This window comes from Haliotis rubra, unplaced genomic scaffold (assembly GCF_003918875.1).
Source record: "Haliotis rubra isolate DU_JTF1 unplaced genomic scaffold, ASM391887v1 Scf773, whole genome shotgun sequence".
In the NCBI taxonomy this organism is placed as follows: domain Eukaryota; kingdom Metazoa; phylum Mollusca; class Gastropoda; order Lepetellida; family Haliotidae; genus Haliotis; species Haliotis rubra.
Window position 1 is genome coordinate 467,383 of NW_025767494.1, and position 22,324 is coordinate 489,706.

A 22,324-nucleotide genomic window follows, 5' to 3' on the forward strand; every position below is an offset into this window, starting at 1 on the left:
TAAGAATATGTTTTCACCAATTGTGTAACATATTTTACTAAATTTGAAGTTTAGATCACCTGCTAATGGTCTTTAAATTAATTTATTATGAAGATAATTTTGCATTTAGACACTTTGCTTTGGAAACAGTCTTTAAAAAAATATAGATGAAGAAAGGTCAAGCTGACCAGGGTTTTTTGATGAGGTATGAGTAAATGTTGTTTTTAATCACAGCAGAGCATAAATTTCTTTGGTGGAGGGAAGACTGAGCTTAGAAAACTTTGAAGTATTTCTAAATTTGGGGCGAGCAGGAGAGAAACACAGAACCAAATATGGACAACCTAACATATGTCCAAAGCTGTAACCTTTTTAAGTTACACACGTATAGTATTTCCAAACTATGTCATTTTGAATACTCTTTGTGAATTTTTACAATTCACTGGAGATATGGGACCAGATCATAGTGTTAGGGAAAACAAAGATGATTCTCTGGCAAAGCTACATGTCATTGTCAATTTCGGTGTTTACATGGTCTTAACTTTTCTTTATGATCAGTTAACTGTTCATTAAGAAAACGTTTTTAATAGTGGTGTATACACAAATATAAGATTACAAAACAAAGAATGTGCCATTGTGAATCTTTAGACAACATACATATGATCTGATATTACACATATATTCGTTATATTATTTCTTTGATTTTCACATCAGTTGATGACTGTTTTACAGGCTTTTCTTCAGTTAGCCACAGTTTATAAAACAACAAGCATGTAGATCAGAAAGTCTGATTTTCTTACAAAATGCTCATAGTGAATCTGTCAAGATGGCAAACACCATAAACTACATTTTACTCTGTACTATTAAAAGGATTTAAGCCTAAGGTGTTGTCCTTTATTTTTTCATTCTTGGTTTACTTTGATTTGAGCCTGCTCTCAATTCTTCGATTTGTCCCTTATCTCTCTACTGCTGAATTTGTCAAGACCCAGGACCTGACAAATGATCTGACATTAGTTAGGAGATGTCAGTGATGTGTGTGAATATCTTGCTTGTAAGAGGGCTCAGAGCTGTATATCAGTTATGACTCATATATTCATAATACAACTGAACAAATATTGTGTTTTGAAACATATCATACAGCTGGCTATAAATATTCTGCAGATTCTATTTGATTGTGTTTATGTTAGAAAGGACGCCACAACATTCTTCCATGCACGCAGCCTGAATTCAATAAGCGTTGCACAGTGGACGAGATTTTTACAACATATTGAATTACTTCCAGGGATCATACTTGTTGTGCAGTCTCCCTTACAATTGCCTCCTTATCTGTCAAAACACTACCAGCCAGACTGTTTTTATATACTGACAATGCATTTATGGACAGAATAGTTACATGTACTTCTCTCTATCTTAGCCTGTAATGAGCTATACATCTTTCATTTAACTATCGTAAATAGTTACAAAATTCCGCTTTTATCAGGAGTGCTATTCATTCTTTGGTGAATGTTGTATTAAATTTCAATGCATGAGTGCTCCTTTAGTTGCACCTGCTGTAATAGGTTACCCCGGGTAGTTTTATGTAAGTAATGACGAAGCATAGTTATTGTCAGTTGCATCAAAACTTTAATTGTCTATGGTTAAGATTACAGTCTTGACATGACACTGTTGTCTGTCCTAGGTACATTCAAACAATTGCGTAATTGAGATTGTACAAGTGCACTCATAAAAATATTTGTAGGATTGCATCTGATTAAGGCTCACTCACGTCAGCCAACACTATAAATATGCCTAGAATGTCAGGTGTGCATGCGTCGGTATATGAGATGTGCAGTGGTTTGAATAAGCTATTGTTATGGTCATGCGGATGTTTCTGGACTGTATAAGTTTAGTTTAACTGAAACGAATGTCCTGACTGAATCTGAGTGTATTTGTGTCTGTTCGTGTAGCTCATCAGAAGAATGTGTGGAATAAGTTTGTTTGTTAATGCAGATTTAGTCTGTCTCACAGTCCCTGAACCACATTATTGTCCCAACTGCCTAGCCCTCTCTGCAATGCTGAAGCCCTAAATTAAGCAAGTCTAGATTGAATCTCCCATCTCACTGGGGCTCTATTTCAGTTTAAATGGGTTTATTTGTTACTATCAAAATTATATGTATATTCAGAGACTAAGCGCCTGTTGTCTAGTGGATAGAGCGTCTGCCTGGAGGGTGGATAGTCGGTGGTTCGATCGTGACTGTTATAAAGATACTTTTTGTGTCCTTGCCTAGCGATCAGCGTTAAGGGGATAAAACAAGGATAGAAGAGGCTGAGAGTCGATGTGCGGTGTCGGACAGGGCGTCAGTGTGAAAATTACGGCATTGTGTATCGATCATCTTGCACTGTAGAACCTGGTCGTTCCTCTTCCTATCTAAGCAACGGATGGCCATATATGATAAGGGGCCCTATCCACAAAGCATTCGTAGCACTACATCATAGGCTAATGATATAGTATGGAGTATGATAGGTCGTAACGTTACGAACACTTTGTGGATCGAGACCCTGATCGTATGTTAATTGTAGGATCCCAGAGAGAAGGGATTAATGCAGGATGAGAGAACAGTTTTCTATGACAGAGAGCGAGTTTAAGTACCACGTGCCGGTTATATACAGTACAACCAGAAATTATTGAGAATTTAAAGATTGTAATTCTTTAATTTTTTTCACTCATTACTCGCGTATTAAATGTGAATATTAGCAGAACATAACTCCAGATTCAAAGACAGGTGAACAGTTAGTATTTTGTCAAGTCACCATGGGCAGCAATGCAGGCTTCAATGCGGCGGGGCATACTACTGATCAAAGAAGTTAGAAAGTCGCGGTCCATGCTGTCCCAATATCGGACCACCTCTTCTTTCATTTCAGCAATATTTGTCAGATCTTTCTTATTGACACTTTCCTTCATAAGTCCCCAAACATTTTCTATTGAATTTAGGTCAGGGCTATAGCTTGACCAATCTAATAATGTCATATTTTGGGTCCGAAACCAGGCCTGTGAATGCTTTCCACGATGTTTTGGGTCGTTGTCATGCTGGAAAATCCAAACATTTCCATAGAACACGTGAGCAGATGGAAGTAAATGTCCCTCGAGAATATCTGTGTACCGCTCACTGTTCATATTCCCTTCAAATACACAGAGGGGCGTTGCCCCTAACACAGATATGCCACCCCACACGTTAAATTTCGGACTGTACTTTGGGCGCTGATACAAAGGTTTTTCAGTTTGTTTGGTCCAGAATTTCAGTGTATTAGGAAACAGCCACACAGAACTTTCATCTGAGAAAATCACATTGTCCCAGTTAAAATTACTATGCTTTCTAAACTCCTTCGTTTGTTTTTAGAAACAAAAATACCAAGCCGCCTCCTGTCACCAACAGTCAATTTTCTGGGCCTACCTGCGCCTCCCTGGTGCTCAATGCCATATCCATTTGCACTATTTTTCAAAACACGATAAACAGTGGACAATGGGATGCCTGTTCTACTTGAAATCACTTTAGCTGATCTGATGACAGATGTCCTTGTTATAATACTCTAAAATCAACTTCCTCTTCTCTAAATCATCCATACACACTCCGGCACAGCGATGACTTAACATAACATCACTGCCACAGGCTAATCTGCATATCACGTGACCGGACCTTTCTCTTGTTTGTAATCAAACGCGCATATTCATAATAAGAAGAGACTGGACTCACGAAAGCTTTTAGGCGCTCTCTTCATATTATTTTACATTGTTACTTATATATTCTTCCACAACTGCGACAGTAAGGTCTATGACAGTACATATTTAGATATCAAACTGGCTGCATCGTTTGCTCTCCATCAGCTTCGATGACAGCACGTGGAGCCGTACAACCTATGTAAACAAAGGATCGCTACGCAAATCGAAACAGTGTTACATGTTTTTGGATATTTTCTCAGTGAAACTAAACCATTCTATTAAAGATGTTTAGTTAGATGTGTAGACTCGTCAAAATAAAAGAGTTAAAGAAATTTGTACATTATATTGAATGGAATGTGACGAATCGTCACATTTTCCTGGCCTGTGGTAGAGATACTATGCTGGCTTGCCGCATGGAACTCTGGGTAGGAGAGTGTCATCCATACTGAGGATCACTGAAAATGTCGTCTGCTGGCAAGTAAACAAAGGGGATAACTCTTCACAAACTAATGAAAAAGGATTAACGGAGTTGTCTCTCTTGAATGAAACCAAACACTTGATAGCTGGTCAAGGTTGTTTATACTAGAAATCCAATTAAACATATTCCTAAAATTCTCAATAATTTCTGGTCATACTATATATCGCTTGTCGTTGAACGAAAGGTTCAATCTGAAGACTGCTTTTTGGTGAATCAGACGATGGGAACATTCCAAATGGTAATGGTGAACTCGACAGATTCCACATAAGAGATAAAAGGCCTAATTCATTCCTCACAGAGCAGGTTGATCGTGATACACTGATAAGAGTGGTATTTTGTTTTACCTTGAACTGTCTTCTAGGTTGTGAAGGCAGTACCTATCTGAACCACATGTTAAGTTTACTACAAACGAAAGCCCATAGTAGGTGCGTTTCCGTTATATGTATTTCTTGTTACAGATGGCTTTAAAAGGTATTTGATAAAGAACAATGTGTTCGCAACATTTGTCAATGGAAGTTTGGGCGTTATATAGAAGGATTTGGAATTGCAGACAATATATCATACTGACTGACTGACTGAGTTTGGTTTTACGCCTCTTTTAGCAATATTCCAGCAACATCACGGCGGGGGACACCAGAAATGGGCTTCACACATTGTACCCATGTGGGGATTCGAACCCAGGTCTTCGGCGTGACGAGCCAACGCTTTAACCACTAGGCTACCCAACCGCCCCAGACAATATATCACAGCTCAGCTCGGTTATATATCAGTGTGCAGTGTGGGCAATATATCTGTGAAGAGTGTTGGCATCATGTCGGTAAACAGTTTGGGCAGTATATCTGTGAACAGCGCTGTATGTATATATATACATAATATCGTTAGTGGTTTGGGCAAAATATCCATGAACGGTATTAGCAATTTATCGGTGAAGAGTGCTGGCGATATATCGGTGAAGTGTTTTGACAATACATGGGTGAACAGTGCTGGTGACATATCGTTAAATGGATTTGGCAATGTATATGTGGATGGTTTGGGCAATATGTCGGTGAATGATTGTGGCAGTATGTCGGTGAACAGTACTGTCAATATATCAAGAGTAACTTTCTTAGAAATCACAAACATTATCCTCAAATACATGTGACGGAGAATACGAGATTGTTCATCCAACTATTGAAATGTGATGTATTCACGGCCGACAATTCATCACGAGACATTTTTTAACCCGTGCCTGAGCTACCGACCGTCCAATGATTACTTTATGATAATGCATCTAGAACGTTGTTCTCGTCTTTAGAACGTATCGCACAAACGCTTGACATTAATATCTTCAGTCTTATATTCCAAGATGATGAGGTCAAAATGCCGACATTTATTCTTTATTACATTTATGCTGGTCATAGATCACATTTGTTGTCTCAAACCCAGGAGGTAAGTTAAACAACTTTATGGACTTAGTGACTTCGGAAATTCTGGTTCGCTTTAGATTTGTCATGGACTGTCTAGCAAGTGACCTATTTTAATTGAGAAGTTGACCTTGTACTCGCAAAATGACTTCATGAGTGTTGTTTCTATTTGTTTTAAAATGCATGGTGTTCATTTTTTACCGTATTCAATGCTTTCACGTCCCTGCTTTAGTATGCATTGGGACCTGAAGTTTAAATGTAATTTATTGCACAACAGGGAATATATGACATCTCCGTTTGTTGTTATTTTTGTTAAATTATATACCGAAAAACTTAATCTGGTTCAAGCGACGTGGAAAGGGATCCGTTTAAATACCCGGGTGCTGAATGCATCAAATGCTGATTTTCATTTGCTCTTTAACGTGTCATTATTGGGTTCAGAGATCTCACGGTGAACCTTTCCTTCAGCTGTACTTCAAAGAATGCCTACGTTACCATGGTTGTGGATGACGTCACAGCTATTGGTGCCATGGTTCTTCAACAATCTTTAAACAATACACAGACCGATCACTGCATTGTTGCCATGGTGACAGACTCAGTATCTTGGCTAATAAGGTGAAGTTACATCTATTAGTTTTTGTAAGATAATGAAAATGATGTGCATCCTTTCAAAATTAATTTCATAACATTATGTTTAGAGATTCATTACATTTCAACAATATACAGTCAGCCTGGTTCATACAGTCAGCTTGGTTCATACAGTCAGGATAACAAGACTTATTACATTTCAACAATATACAGTCAGCCTGGTTCATACAGTCAGGATAACAAGACTTATTACATTTCAACAATATACAGTCAGCCTGGTTCATACAGTCAGGATAACAAGACTTATTACATTTCAACAATATACAGTCAGCCTGGTTCATACAGGATAACAAGATACAGTCAGCCTGGTTATTACATTTCAACAATTACATTTCAACAATATACAGTCAGCCTGGTTCATACAGTCAGGATAACAAGACTTATTACATTTCAACAATATACAGTCAGCCTGGTTCATACAGTCAGGATAACAAGACTTATTACATTTCAACAATATACAGTCAGCCTGGTTCATACAGTCAGGATAACAAGACTTATTACATTTCAACAATATACAGTCAGCCTGGTTCATACAGTCAGGATAACAAGACTTATTACATTTCAACAATATACAGTCAGCCTGGTTCATACAGTCAGGATAACAAGACTTATTACATTTCAACAATATACTGTCAGCCTGGTTCATACAGTCAGGATAACAAGACTTATTACATTTCAACAATATACAGTCAGCCTGGTTCATACAGTCAGGATAACAAGACTTATTACATTTCAACAATATACTGTCAGCCTGGTTCATACAGTCAGGATAACAAGACTTATTACATTTCAACAATATACAGTCAGCCTGGTTCATACAGTCAGGATAACAAGACTTATTACATTTCAACAATATACAGTCAGCCTGGTTCATACAGTCAGCCTGGTTCATACAGTCAGCCTGGTTCATACAGTCAGCCTGGTTCATACAGTTATCCTGGATAACAAGACTAACTAGCAACAGTGAGTGAGTGAGTGAATTTAGTTTTACGCCGCTTTTAGCAATATTCCAGCAATATCACGGCGGGGGACACCAGAAATGGGCTTCACACATTGTACCCATGTGGGGAATCGAACCCGGGTCTTCGGCGTGACAAGCGAACGCTTTAACCACTAGGCTACCCCACCACCCCAACTAGTAAGAATGTTTAGACAACTGTTGGTGCTGTCGTCTTGAGCATTGAAAGTACAAACTATTGTCACTCCCAACTCATTTAAAGAGCAGTTGTGTCACTGTTATGTCTTCAGGGGCATAAACAATGTTAAATTCAAATAACGGATCACAGGTGGCCCATTTGTTATAGTTCAGTGTGTAGAGATGCGTCAAGAGATGCGATGGCAAATCAGAAACATATACGATTGTGTTCGAATCCCATCAGCCCGATTATGTTTCAAGATTTGTCCATACCCATGGGCTTTGCTTCACCTAAATCGTTAACATGTAAGAACGTCTCCATTTTGGTATTTCCTCCCACCTGGAACTGTCGCACCGTGGAATATGTGAAAAAATGGTAAAAGCAGCGTTAAACTCAACTCACTCACTCACTCACTCACTGACTATAACGAACAATCGTGTCAACGCTGGTCCGTGTGAACCAAAACATCACTCACTCAAACACCCATTCACACAGCGTCCTCCCATTCCCACACACCCATCCGTCCATTCCCTCCTCACTCACTCACTCACTCAGTAACGATCTGTCAACACCAACTGATTCTGATGATTGACCTCATTTCTAACGTAATTAATTTTAACATGCGTTGTTATTATAATTATCAATGTATCACCCATTCCATGACGTTTCCCTTTAATATTGCTATTCTCCACCCACAGAGATATGTTGGACGACCGTTTTCATAAAGTCGTTGACATTAAACCAGTCAAAGTAAAGAAAGGGGATCAGCCCCCTTCGCCACTATTCGGCAAATTCCGGGCATGGTCGTTTGAAGAATACGACACGATTGTCTACCTTCATTCTGACACTTTGGTGAGTAACACTCTGTAGACCCGTGTCGGAATAAACAGAATTCTTCCACTGCATTAAAGATTCATGTATTCTGACAGGATTTATATAGAATTCTACCATGATAATGTTATATTCTAGACAACGCCAACCTTTTTGAAATAAACACCATTCTTCAGATGCATTTTAGAACCCCGCATTTTAATTGGAATAAAATTTCGTATTTTGTAAGTAAGTAATCGTGGAAGTGACTGGTCTTTGGATGAAAAAAACTATACTGAGGGAAAAAAAAGAGATCACATGAAAGGACAAGAGATCCCTTATTTTTTCCCTCAGTATATTATTTATTGCTAATCAGACATCTAAAATAGCGTTGTAAATATACTCATGGAAACAAATAAGGGAACACATGAAAGTACAAGTGTTCCTTATTATTCTTTCCAGGTTTCTTCACAAGGTATGTATTGCACTGTGGGTGAAACTTTGGAAATAAATAAAGGAACACTTGTACTTTCGTGTGTTCCCTTATTTGTTTCCATGAGTATATAACTGCGTAAACGGTTTTACTTCCAAAAACCCCCACTAAAGTCAATTCTTAATTAAGTGAAGTGGTAAAGTTAAGATGCTAAATAATGCACTGAATAACCCGCTTTTAGTACCAATATACGTAGAGTGCACGTGTTTTGTTTGTTTGTTGTTTAACGCCGCAACATTCCAGCATTATGGCGGCAGTCTGTAAACATTCGTGTCTGGATCAGACAATCCAGTGATCAACAGCACAAGCATCGATCTGCATAATTGGTATACGATGACATATGTCAACCAAATCAGAGTGTACATGTAATTGTTTCAGGTATTGAGTAACGTGGACGAGTTGTTTCACTACCCAGAGTTATCGGCCGTGGCGGAAGGGACTTGGACTGATCACTTCAATTCTGGGGTCATGGTCATTAAGCCGTCCGTTGAGAGATTTAAGTCGCTTCGGAACATGGCCAAAACGGAACAAAGCTTCGATGGTAAAATGTTTCATTGCTCTACTTATGGTTGCAGTTTTACACAGAATCAAATCAGATAAAAGGGACAGTAGACAATTGGCATGGCATTTTCTGGAAAATGTCGCTCGAGTTCTGATCCGGGGCGGTGGGGTAGCCTAGTGGTTAAAGCGTTGGCTCGTCACGCCGAAGGCCCAAGGTTCAAATCCCTACATGAGTGCAATGTGTGAAGCCCATTTCTGGTGTCCCCCACCCCCACCCCTCCGTGATGTTGCTGGAATATTGCTAAAAGCGGCGTAAAACGAAACTCAGTCGAGTTCTGATCCAAATTTGGTCAAATAATAATGACCTTCACCTTGTACTGAAATTACCTCGGGATAGAACATGGTTCTTGTAACATACACATTATTTACTCCCTACTTGAAATAAATTCATATATCAGATTTAAACGAAAGCATGATGTAGCCAGGGATTTCTTTCAGCCTGCACACGCCTTTCTCAAGTATCTGGCGCATGTCTCTCGTTACCTGTCTCTATACCTGAACTATAATTTGAATCCAGTTGAGCTATCTTCTTGCAAAGCTTTTGTGTAGAACGTATCGTATTCTCTTCTAGCCACTCTACATGTACAAAGAAGCACGTAAACGGTTTAGGGATTTAATTAGCTGCAGTTGTTTACATTTCGTGAAGATCCTATGAACAACTAAGTGATCCTCCTTTTTCTGATCAATGTTTACATTAAAATCTGTTGTTAATTTTGGTATAATATTGGGTCAGGATATATCATATATCTCAAGGCCATGGGATAACGCCTGGGAACTAATTCGTGGATCTTCATGAGATCTTCATCAGGCTTTACGATAATACCCGAAGGCAATGAGATACTAACGGGAGGCTATGGGATATTACCGGGAGGCTATAAGATATTACCCTGAAACTATGAGATAATACACAGAGGCAATGGGATACAACCTGGAGATCTATTAGATACTACTTGAAAGCTACAAAGTACTGCATTGATGCTATGGGGTAATACTTGGAGGCTCTGGGATACTACCAAGAGGCTTTGAGATACTGCTTGAAAGCTATAAGACACTACTCTGCGGTCATGCCATAATACTTGGATGGTATGGGATAGTAGGCAGAGTCTATGCGATAATACCTAGACTTCTATGAGCTTCTACGTGGAAGCAAGGAGATAATACATCGAGATACTGCCTGGATTCTGTGAGAGACAAACTGGAATAGAGATAATGCCCCGTAGATATGAATTTGAGATAATACCCGTAGGCAATGAAATATTATCTGGAGACAATGAGATGATACCTGGAAACTTGATTTTACACCTCCATCTTACTGTCCCTGGACATGAACATTTAATAGTGTATGTGAAACATTCGATTTCATTCTGTGCAATATTATCTTCAAATACTCAAACGATCCACATGTCCACTATTTTCAGACACGGATCAAGGCACGTTGAACATGTATTTCTCGGTATGGCATCGACTGTCCTGTATATACAACACTGCAGGCGACTCACCAGAGACAGCTGTTGGGGCTTATAACAGGTAACGGCGTAATGCTACGTCTTTGTTACGAAGTGTGGCTGTAAAGCTCTGAACCTAACAACGAAGGACGTATGATACACCCTTAGCGCGCGTGTATTAAGTGCAATGTTCTATGTTTGTAGGGGCGGTGGGGTAGCTTAGTGGTTAAAGCGTTGGCTCGTCACGCCGAAGACCCGGGTTCGATTCCCCACATGGGTACAATGTGTGAAGCCCATTTCTGGTGTCCCCCGTCGTGATATTGCTGGAATATTGCTAAAAGCGTCGTAAAACCATACTCACTCACTCACTCACTCACTCTATGTTTGTAGCGTGCATTTGAAAACAATTACACAACCAGCTAGCATATATCTGCCGGTACATGGTGACAATGAGGAGGAAATTATAAATATTGGCTGCTACACTGACTGAGAACCTCAAACTGAAAGGTACAACTCCAGCACTCCTCAATGTCATCGACTTTATAGGATGATGGGATGACAGATCCTAGAATGTTAGGATTTAACTTTTGTTTATTAAAACGGTCGAATGGGGAATTATCAAATACACCGTCTGCCAGCTTCTTCTTTCTCGATATTCCATCCAGAAGAAACTTTACTATTGTGATTACACGCTACTGTTTTATCCAAACATATGTTAAAAAACTGAGAACGAGTTATCCTAAATTCGGCTTTTGTTGCGTAAAATATTGTGATAATATGTGCTATGGATTGTATTAGGTTCGGCCACAGAGTGAAGATTGTACGTTTCAACACTGAAATGAAGCCTTGGCTTGTGTCCTACAACCTGGAAGCTAAACAGACCGAGATGTACGCTGGGGAACTCGGCCTCATCCCTGTCCCCAGACCCTTCTATGAGCGATGGTGGCGGGTGTTCATGGCATCAGTCAGGCCGCACCTTGACGTAAGTTATCACAGACCGAGATAGGACTCAAACCTCTACCCAGACCCTTCTATGAGCGATGGTGGCGGGTGTTCGTGGCATCAGTCAGGCCGCACCTTGACGTAAGTTATCACAGACCGAGCTGGGTCTTGTCTCCTTCCCAGACCCTTCTATGAGCGATGGTGGCGGGTGTTCATGGCATCAGTCAGGCCGCACCTTGACGTAAGTTATCACAGACCGAGATGGGACTATCAGTCAGACCCGCACCTTGACGTAAGTTTCACAGACCGGGTCTTGTCATCCTTACACCGAGGTGGGTCTCAATCCCTTCCCAGACCCTTCTATGAGCGATGGTGGCGGGTGTTCATGGCATCAGTCAGGCCGCACCTTGACGTAAGTTATCACAGACCGAGATAGGACTCAAACCTCTACCCAGACCCTTGTATGAGCCTTGGTTGCGGGTGTTCGTGCCTTTATAGTCAGACTTCATCTTGACATAAATAAGTACACACCAAGGTTGGATCCAATCCTTTATCCAAACCCTTCTATGAGCGATAGGGGCGGGTGTTCATGGCATCAGTCAGACCTAACCTTGACGTAAGTTATCACAGACCGAAATGGCATCACCTCTGGCCCTGGTCAGACCTCAGCTGAACTCGGCATTATTTTCTCTCTATTAAGTGACGGCTGTCCAGGTCTGTTTTCACATTATATTTACAATATTTATAATATTAGTGTAAGCTAATGTCGCATATGGTAAATTCACAAAATAAATTATTGGGTTATATGATACCTAGGCCCAACCAAATACAATGTCTCAGACAAAATGTGTCTGAACAGACCTGTAGTATTTGTCTACATGTTTACCCAATGCATATATCAAGCTTTCTGCTTCTTTGTCCTCGTGTTGACCTGTTGCATCTACCAATAACTTAGCTTCTTTGTCCTCGTGCTAACGCTGTTAACATAGCATGGTAACCCTAGAGGTAGGTAATAAGGAGACGGGCCTGTTCAGTGAATGGCTATATGTAAATCCAGTTTATGAGACAGCCCCATTTATACAGTGACAGCGTTGATGGTGTAAGGTGTCAGTTACGCCGGGAACAAACCAACGTTAAAGGCTGGAATGTTGACCTTGACCACGGTGAGACGCGAAAGCCGAATTCAAAGGCTATGTTTGAACATTAGTGTATGTAATGTATTTTGACATGCATTACCATATGTCTTACAAATATGTATTGCAGTAGATTTTATCGCCGAGGGATCGTTTCACAAGATAGTTTCTGTAACAGGTCTGCGTTTGTCAGGGTGGAATGGCAATGGGATGCGAAGAGCGTGGGTTTTGAGTTCTAGAGAGCCCGAAAGACAAATAAAACATAGAAACTAAAAAGCATTATATTAAGTCTAATATATATTTGAAGGTATATTAAGTCTACATACGCATCAGAAGCTTTATATGTTGTCAAAGGGTAGAGGCTTGAGCAAAATTCAGTGCGAAACTACATGGTGAGAAAAACAAAAACAAAAAACCCAAAAGATAAAGAATCAGCATGGAAAAACAGGTCTTCGGCCCCCCACGGTCTGATGGCCTTAACATAGAGCGGGTTATATAATGCTACTGGCAAATAACTATTGAGTGTACCTTTGAAACACAACAACAACGGGGCGGTGGGGTAGCCTAGTGGTTAAAGCGTTGGCTCGTCACGCAGAAGACCCGAGTTCGATTCCCCAAATGAGCACAATGTGTGAAGCCCATTTCTGGTGTCCCCCGTCGTGATATTGCTGGAATATTGCTAAAAGCGGCGTAAAACCATACTCACTCACTCACAACAACAACATTATCGCCAACAAACACACAAACAAACGTCTGAAGATATATGCTAAGATATGGAAGAGCTGGGATCGCTTTGTAGAACGGGACCCAGTTCCCATCCCCGAGGGATGATTTATGAGGTGCGCATTGTCGTCGCAGTGTATTTACCCCAGCAGAAACAAAAAACCTTTGTGCTTTTGTAAGCAAGGTGAAAACACAGTTGGATTCAGATTGCATAGAGATGCTAACCCGCGTCCATTGGTTAACTCGAGTTCACTCGAGTCAGTGAGTTAAAGGTAATGTCACATAAGAGAATAAATGTAGAGGTAATTAGATCACGGCCAGCTTATAGATGTACCTGTGTTTACATGATGTCCTTTGAGGTTGCCACGGAATGTACTCTTTCAGTATGTGCAACTGTCGTCTTGATTATTTGATTTGGACAATTACATGTACCTGTTTTCACACTGGAATTTGCCTTTTTTTAAAAAAAGATTAATGTGGACTATGATGACATGAACATAAAGTTATTGAAGGACACATGTAAAAGATGTCAGATTGCCAAGATAACCTCTGCTTCCTTACCCCAGCCTCAATTCCATAAACAGAGAGGCTCTCTTGAAGGACACATGTAAAAGATGTCAGATTGCCAAGATAACCTCTGCTTCCTTACCCCAGCCTCAATTCCATAAACAGAGAGGCTCTCTTGAAGTACATATTAAAAGTTGTCACATTGTCAAGTTGACCTCTGCTTCCCTACCCTAGCCTCACGTCCATAAACCGAGAGGCTCTCTTGAAGGACACAATTGTGTAAAAGTTGTCACATTGTCAAGTTGACCTCTGCTTCCCTACCCCAACCTCACGTCCATAAACCGAGAGGCTCTCTTGAAGGACACAATTGTGTAAAAGTTGTCACAATGTCAAGTTGACCTCTGCTTCCCTACCCCAGCCTCACGTCCATAAACCGAGAGGCTCTCTTGAAGGACACAATTGTGTAAAAGTTGTCACATTGTCAAGTTGACCTCTGCTTCCCTACCCCAGTCTCACGTCCATAAACCGAGAGGCTCTCTTGAAGGACACAATTGTGTAAAAGTTGTCACATTGTCAAGTTGACCTCTGCTTCCCTACCCCAGCCTCACGTCCATAAACCGAGAGGCTCTCTTGAAGGACACAATTGTGTAAAAGTTGTCACATTGTCAAGTTGAGTTCTGCTTTCCTACCCCACCCTCACGACCATGAATAGTGAGACTCTCTTAATAAGAAAGTTGAATTAACATGTAGGATAACCATTCAGGTTAACATGAAAGAAAGTGAAAACTATTTGGGTCGACACACCTTCAGTTGCAATGTTAATGTAAGCAAAGTGTATACGTTATACAGTTACCGAACAGCCAGCATAGAACGTATACAGTATGAGTCAAGAACAGGAAACAATAAACAACAGTAAACAATATTCTCCCCAGCCGTAATGATACAACAGCGCTCCACGTTTGAATGGTTTTGTATGTGATCCAAAAAATGTTTATATTCAAAAGCACTCAATACACTTTTCCCAGTTGCTGTTTACAAAAGGTTGTCAAACCGGGTGTTCATACGTAATCGTTATATCCATGTTATCGTATTCTATCAGTGTCTTAACGAGATGCTAATACCATTGGTAAGGTATGTTACCCATGACTGGTCATGTATGATGGAGACATAGGGTTTCTACGTCCGTATTCAAGATCCGCGTTTCCAGACGGTTGGAATCCAGGAAGTTGACCCACCCTTTTTGTCGTGTCAGCCAATCACAGGCCAGCTTTCGGGTATCTATGTGAAGGCATGTCGCCATGAAATCGATTGTACACTGATCCTTTGACCTGAGAAATAATCGTGTGGCCCTTTTAGAATGCTCCTGTGTGATGTAGAGGTATAGAGAAATACATATAGATTCTTCTTGACCTACTTATCACGTGGGGCGGTGAGGTAGCCTAGTGGTTAAAGCGTTGGCTCGTCGAGCCGAAGGCCCGCGTTCGATTCCCAACATGGGCACAATGTGTGTAGTCCATTTCATGTGTCCCCCGCCGTGATATTGCTGGAATATTGCTAAAAGCGGCGTAAAACCGTTCACTCACTCGTTCACTACTTATCATGTTTGCTTACCATGTCCTCGTATAACAAGTAAAACGTTGCACAACCCTTTTACTCGGCACTGCCGTTTTCCTTATTTCTAGTGCAGCTTCTTTTAGTGAGTGAGTATGGTCTTACGCCGCTGTTAGCAATATTCCAGCAATATCATAGCGGAGGAAACCAGTAATGGATTTAACACATTGTACCATGTGGGGAATAGAACCTGGGTCTTCAGCGCGACGAGCGGACGATTAAACCATTCAGCTTAAGCCACTGCCCTCAACTGTTTAAACAGTTTTAATATACCAATAAACGCGATATTATAATTATTGAATTATAGTATTAGTTGTACATTTTATTTAACTAGCAACATTTTCTACTCACTGAAGAGTAGGGTACGCCTGTTCGAAAATGAACTGACATGTGTGTTGAAGGTGTTGGAGAGTTTTGGATGTAAAAGACAGGAATTCACTGGCCGTTCACAGGCTCCATTTAAACCCAAAAAAATCCCGGCCACGACTATTGACATTATGCAAAAGTAAACATGAATTTTATACCAATGATAATAGAAAGTGGGGAAACCATGGGTACAGATTGTTATATGATTTCATCCCCAATAATTACAGTAACTGTTGATGTTAGATCCGGTCTGTTTGATAACCATGTGGCTATAGTCTGAACAAAAATGAAACCTTTAACCTCTGAAAAGACGTTATGTCGTATTAGCACTCTTCAAATAACGTCTTTAAAGCTTTCCGGGAACTTTGAAAATCCCCACCATCCATATGGTAACTATAGTGTATATGCTGACTATAGTCGTACCATTATCACCGTGCCTGAGATCTGCTTTTAAAGCATAATTATTAAGGGAAACTATTCATTTGTGTTCAACATGTGCATGACATATTTTTCAGAAGGTTCTTAGAAATCACAACATGGCAATCGTTCAGGATGGACCTCGGATATTTTTAGGTAAGCGACAATCTGCGTTTACATCTTGCTGTATACGATGTCATTTATTCATCATTTACCGTCAGTTCCTATGTGTGGTTTAAAGACGAGGCAATACATATCTGGTCACAGTGACGCAGTTTACATCTGTCCGTGATCTCTGTCCACTTCCCTTCTACGGTTGTTTCGCTCTCTAGTAGATCTGACTTCAAACTAGAATTGTGTTTGTGTTGGATATGAAAGGTATATAGTTTACGAAAGACCAGTTCATTTTAAGAATCTGACATTACAGAACATCGTGTTTTACAAACGGTACTAATGGCTTCCTTTGACGTTCCGGATATTGAATTCTACCAAGTACCGCGTTAATCTATCATCTACAATAATCTATCACCGTGGTTGTCGATCAGATTCCATTATTAATTTTATTGATACGTTATTGATGGTATTGATACTTTATTGATTGCATTGATACTTTATTCGTTGCATTGATACGAGATTGATTGTATTCTTAATGTATTGATACTTTAGTAACTGTATTGATCCGTTGTTAATTGTACTGATTGATTTTAGATACCATACGATGAGGGATGTCCAGTCGGCACCTGATGCCGTAAGCGTGGGCTTCACAACGCTCAACTTATGTCTCGAATGCCTAAACATGATTTGATGGGATGATGTCTTTGCCCTTATTCAAAGTATTTCATTTCAGTTATGTCATTTATGTTATTTTCGTAGGTGATCGCTACACGGGTCTTCATGTCCAAGCGAACTTCTTCGTATTGCATGACAAGTCGTACCCCAAGTTCCTCAATGTTCAAGGCAAGGCGATCAACAACCAGTATTGTACCAAGTTAGACGTCTTCTTCTTTGACCAGGGCGCTTTCGATGTCAGAGGATAGTCCCAAATAAATTTGTATTTCATTTCGTACACATTTTAATTCAAATTTATATGTTCAACATCTCTGAGCTGAGCAGAATTATGATTTATTATTATAAGACATTGCACAAGTTTCAACTTAAAACGTCCTGAAGACTTGAGGCTTTACATGGATTTTAGATTGTGAGAGTAACATTTGTTACAGGTAGTGCAGAACATGCTTACCCTTTTCACGACTTTCCGTGATCCATTCATATAATTTCTTTTTTTATATATTTTGCTATTTTTTAAATTCTGATTTGACGCCTTTTCGATACCAGTTGTTCTCTTGCGAAAACACATATACTATATCAGATGTCAGTTAATGTTGATTTCATTATACGGGTATCTCGTGTATTGTGGTTTCCACAAAATGAACTGCGGGATGACCCAAGGAAAGTTTTGCTGATAACTGTGCATGTTGCTAAACGAAAAGGTGAATGTACGATTAGGAAATCAAAATCCCTTTATAGTTCAGCCTGCAACATAAGCTATCTTCATTACACATGATCTTTGTACAGATCCAAGGCACATGTTTTGTACATGTTTTCCCAGTTGTTTCCTCGTGTTTAAAACCTAAAAATCTCAAGAACAGATGAGGTGAAATCAGTCACCTACCTTGCCATTGTTGAGAGAATATGAGATCGTCTATACCTGAAACTGACTTGAACATTTTTTTGTAAAGGGCCCTTTTTTGGCTTGGCTAAACAGTTAGTGAGTTAGTTGAAAGGTAACGTCGTATCGGCCTTATTTCAGCCATATAGCACGAGACCAAGTTTATACTTGTAATGAAAAACTTTATGAAAAAAGAGAAAGACCAACCAAACAGAATTTCTTAAACAAAGCAATAACTAAGTTAGAAACTGATGGTGGATATTATCTACTATTTTCAAACTTTATATACCAGTAAACATGTCACAGATGTCGATCTAGAATTCTTATTCAATGATAGTGAATACATAGATTATCTGACAACAACGCTCATGCTCTTGAAGGGGAATTGCAATACGATGACAAATGTGAACAATGAAAAAAGCCCTGGTCCATCTGGTTTTACAGCTGAATTCTATAAATTATTTTGGAAGGATATCAATAAATACATAATCAATTCTTTAAATGAAGCATATAGGAGGGGTCAAAAACGAGGTCTCATAACATGCATCCCGAAAAGAGATAAATCTAAGGAACATTTGAAAATGTTCAGACCTATTTCACCATTAACATATAAACTAGCCTCAGCCGTGATATCAGCACGTATTAAAAACATACTTCCCAACATAATAAGTGAAGATCAAAAGGAAGATACATTGGAGAATGTACAAGACTGGTTAACGACATTATGGATTATACAGAATATATGAATAAACCAGGACTTTTGATACTTATAGACTTCGAAAAAGCTTTTGATTCGGTGGAATGGTCCTTTATCAAGAAATGTCTTGACTTCTTTAATTTCGAACCATCTATCAAAATTTGGCTAAAAATATTCTACAATAACATAAACTCTAGTGTTCTTGTAAACGGGTTTCCATCGGAGTTCATCCAAATTACACGGGGTTGTAGACAAGGTGATCCCCTCTCGCCGTATATATTCTTCATAGCAGCAGAAATCCTGGCCAACATGTTACGACAAAACAAAAGATGAAAGGAATAACGATGATTGATTTAGAATACCTACTTACTCAGTTTGCCGATGATACAACTATAATTTTAGACGGGTCTGAACGCTCATTTAGGGAAACATTACAAGTACTTGAAACATACGTATCATTCTCTGAACTCAAAATAAATATTGACAAGACTGAAGTTATTGGATAGGTTCGAAACAATATTCAAGTTTGCAACACTGCAGAAAATACAACCTTGACTGGACTCAAAAACCCTTTGTACTATCAGTATTATAACGATAAACTAAAAAATGACAAAGTAATGAAAATGTGGACTCTGAGAGACCTTACACCTTTAGGTAGAATAACTATTTTAAAGAGTTTGATTTTACCAACACTTAATCATCTTTTCACCTCGCTAGCAAACCCTAAATTAGAAGCGATAGTGAATCTTCAAAAGAAATGGTTCTCCTTTATTTGGAAAGGTAAACCTGATAGAATAAAACGATGTCTGATAACAAAAACATACCGAGAAGGTGGTCTAAAAGTACCAGCTATACTTGAAACAATTAAGTCCCAGGAAATATCATGGATCAGAAGATTATTCGTTCATGACTCAAAATTAAATAATCTTTTATATACTTCACAACCAGTGAGCAAACTAAAACACATAGAAATGGGACCATTGTATCTGAAGACACATTATATTCCAAAACTTGAAGCCTAGTCTGAATTACAAGGACAAAGTATATATGAAAATGGCCATCTCAGCAGACAGTACATATGGGCCAATGATAACATAACAAAAGTATATAAACCAGTAGTATATGACCAATTCCTACAATCCAATGTAAAATTTATAAATGAATTCCTAAAAGATGACAGCACATTTATTTCTTATAAAGAATTCGTAGAACTGTATGGGGTTAAAACAAATAACGGCTGCCATGTAGCTGGAATATTGCTGAGTGCGGGGTAAAACCAGGGATAATCTACAGCACGTCTTCTATTCTCCCTGGTAAAGCTAAACTCACACTTATAAATACAATGGGTCTTTCATTTTTAACATTCTTCACACATTTTAACACTAACATTATTTACAATTTACAGTAATTGACAGCATCACACACAAAACAATGCAATTAGTAACATTCATATCTACAATTTCATTTTAAGCAGTCAATAATGAAATGCACGCTCACACGAGTAAACAGATCCTTCAGATTTACTGTTTGATGATATGAAATCCTTGCAATTGGCCTCATCTGCTTTAAGTGGATATTCGTGAGTAAACCACTCTGGCTAATACACAAATTACATACGGGTTTGGCACAGCCGTAAGGTAACCCACTACTAAATTTGACAAATATAAAGCATGTAAAGAGCACATAAAGATGTCATTTTGTGTTATTACCTTTTAACATTATGAATGTCTGTATGGAGAGTGTTCCCTTGCAGTATGCAGTAGTTTCCCGACGGGAGACCACGAAGGATTCAGTACATGCGTTTACGCGGATGATTACTTTCTGATGCAATACACTTACAGTGAATATGTTTTGTTGAGTTCTAGCTTTGTCGTTACAACTTTAGCACAACATGTGAGTCGATGGCGTGCGGAGTAAGCAAATTGCATGTGATGCAAGAGAAGTGACTTCAATTGTCTAAACGCCAGCGTTACCTGTGTGCTGTGTGTCCCGCAATATTCCAACAGCTCCATTGTTTAGTGTTTACATTTCACAGGTCTTTCAACCAAGATTTCAATGATCGTCATACGACTCTTGCTATATTCAAAAGTTGTCAAAGGGTTTTGTGGTATTCACGTAGGGACATTACATCTAGAGATCAGTGACAAAATCGGTGTCCGAAAGAATTCCCTATTTTGACGTGCAATATTACCCCGTGTGATTTTTCAGGGTAACAATTGACTTGCATTTGCATGTGTTTGTGACATGTGCAACCGATTGGACAGGATACGCTTCCACCTGGTGTTGTCACTATCTGATAGTGATTCACACGGCAGTTGAAATCGTACTATGGACATGTGGATTTTATAGCATCACTTTCACTTTTATATAACTAATATTTCAGAGGGGAAGGCATTGCTTTTGAAAAAAACTGTGTAGGAAGGTAACGGAGTCAACAATAATAGGCGGTCTAAATAGAATTATTTAGACGTGTTTCTTCACAGCAATCGAAATGTTTGTTTTTGTTCCGAGGTTTAGCCCTATAGATGCCATTTTGACAGACGACCGAGAGAAACACTTACATGTTTACAGCGCGGAATTGTGGGAAAAAATTAGGGGAATCCCCGGATTTAATGAAAATATTTACATTAGGACGTCATTAGATAATGATACGCTAATAAGTGTTTGATACAACCGTTTTTAATGATGCCATTAACTAATGATGCATTAAGGAATTAATGTATCATTAGGGTTTAATGTTGACATTAGTTAATGAAGCAATGATACAACCGGATCCAGGGCACTTATTCTCAAAACGTTCGTAGCCCTAAGAATTCTTTACTTTGATCGTAGCCAATGTGTTAAGAATGGGCTTAAGAAGTTCGTAGGGCTACGAGCGTTTCGAGAATAGCTAGCCAGGTATTCAGACTCGGTTACGTTGCTGATTGCGATTGTTGTGTAACGCCGCACTCTGCAATATTCCAGCTTTATAGTGGCGGTTTGTAAATATTGGAGTCTGGACCAGACAATCCGGTGATCAACGTCCTGAGCATCGATCTAATGATTGGGTTGTATCGATTGGCCGTGATATAATAGCCGCCTTCGTATAGCTGGAACACTCCTTTGTACAGAATACACACACATACGCACGCGCGCGCATTCACACACGCATTCACACAGGAACACAACACCATATACCACGCTCCAATAGCACAGAGGACTTTAATTTGACCCGTGAAGATCCGGGTTAGAACATTGATCATCGGTTCCCAAATTGCGTGGATCGATGCTCATGGTGTTGATCACTGGATTGTCTGGTCCAGACTCGATTACTTACAGACCGCCGCCATATAGCTGTAATATTGCTGAGCGCTGCGTAAAACTAAACTCACTCACTCACTCGCCCACTTTATATTGACAGTCGTTGTTGTGTCTTCACACTGATGTCAGTGTAACGTATATTTAAAAAATATAATATATATAACCATTTGAACTGTGTGCTGTCGTGTGTACAATTCTTCCTTCAGTGTAAAAAATTACATTCATATGTAATGATTTGTACACATACCTTTTTCTAAACAGTTAATGTGTCAATTAACGGTTTAGAAGTAATACGATAACAAAACAAATATA

The 22,324-nt window shown here is 39.3% G+C and overlaps 1 protein-coding gene across 2 annotated transcripts; it reads left to right on the forward strand.

The window, feature by feature from the left end:
• Positions 1-2,158: 2,158 nt before the first annotated feature.
• LOC124260761 (glycogenin-1-like) lies at positions 2,159-18,615 on the forward strand. 2 transcript variants are annotated; one of them, XM_046695076.1, is made up of 8 exons: positions 2,159-2,595; positions 6,023-6,169; positions 8,037-8,190; positions 9,020-9,182; positions 10,621-10,729; positions 11,446-11,629; positions 16,445-16,502; positions 17,220-18,615. In XM_046695076.1, exons 1-8 carry the CDS (start codon positions 2,564-2,566, stop codon positions 17,381-17,383), a joined length of 1,011 nt encoding a protein of 336 aa, XP_046551032.1. In that variant the 5' UTR covers positions 2,159-2,563; the 3' UTR covers positions 17,384-18,615. The 2 variants fall into 2 exon arrangements, with proteins under 2 accessions (XP_046551032.1, XP_046551031.1); XM_046695075.1 differs by lacking the exon at positions 2,159-2,595 and adding an exon at positions 5,461-5,579.
• Positions 18,616-22,324: the final 3,709 nt, after the last annotated feature.

What these genes read in the sequence shown, in the direction of transcription:
- LOC124260761 (XM_046695075.1), top strand. Translation starts at nt 5,497, where the DNA reads ATGATGAGGTCAAAATGCCGACATTTATTCTTTATTACATTTATGCTG. An exon ending in TGTTGTCTCAAACCCAGGAG is followed by an intron (nt 5,580 to 6,022) that starts GTAAGTTAAACA and finishes CCTTTCCTTCAG; the next exon opens with CTGTACTTCAAAGAATGCCT. An exon ending in ACCTTCATTCTGACACTTTG is followed by an intron (nt 8,191 to 9,019) that starts GTGAGTAACACT and finishes TAATTGTTTCAG; the next exon opens with GTATTGAGTAACGTGGACGA.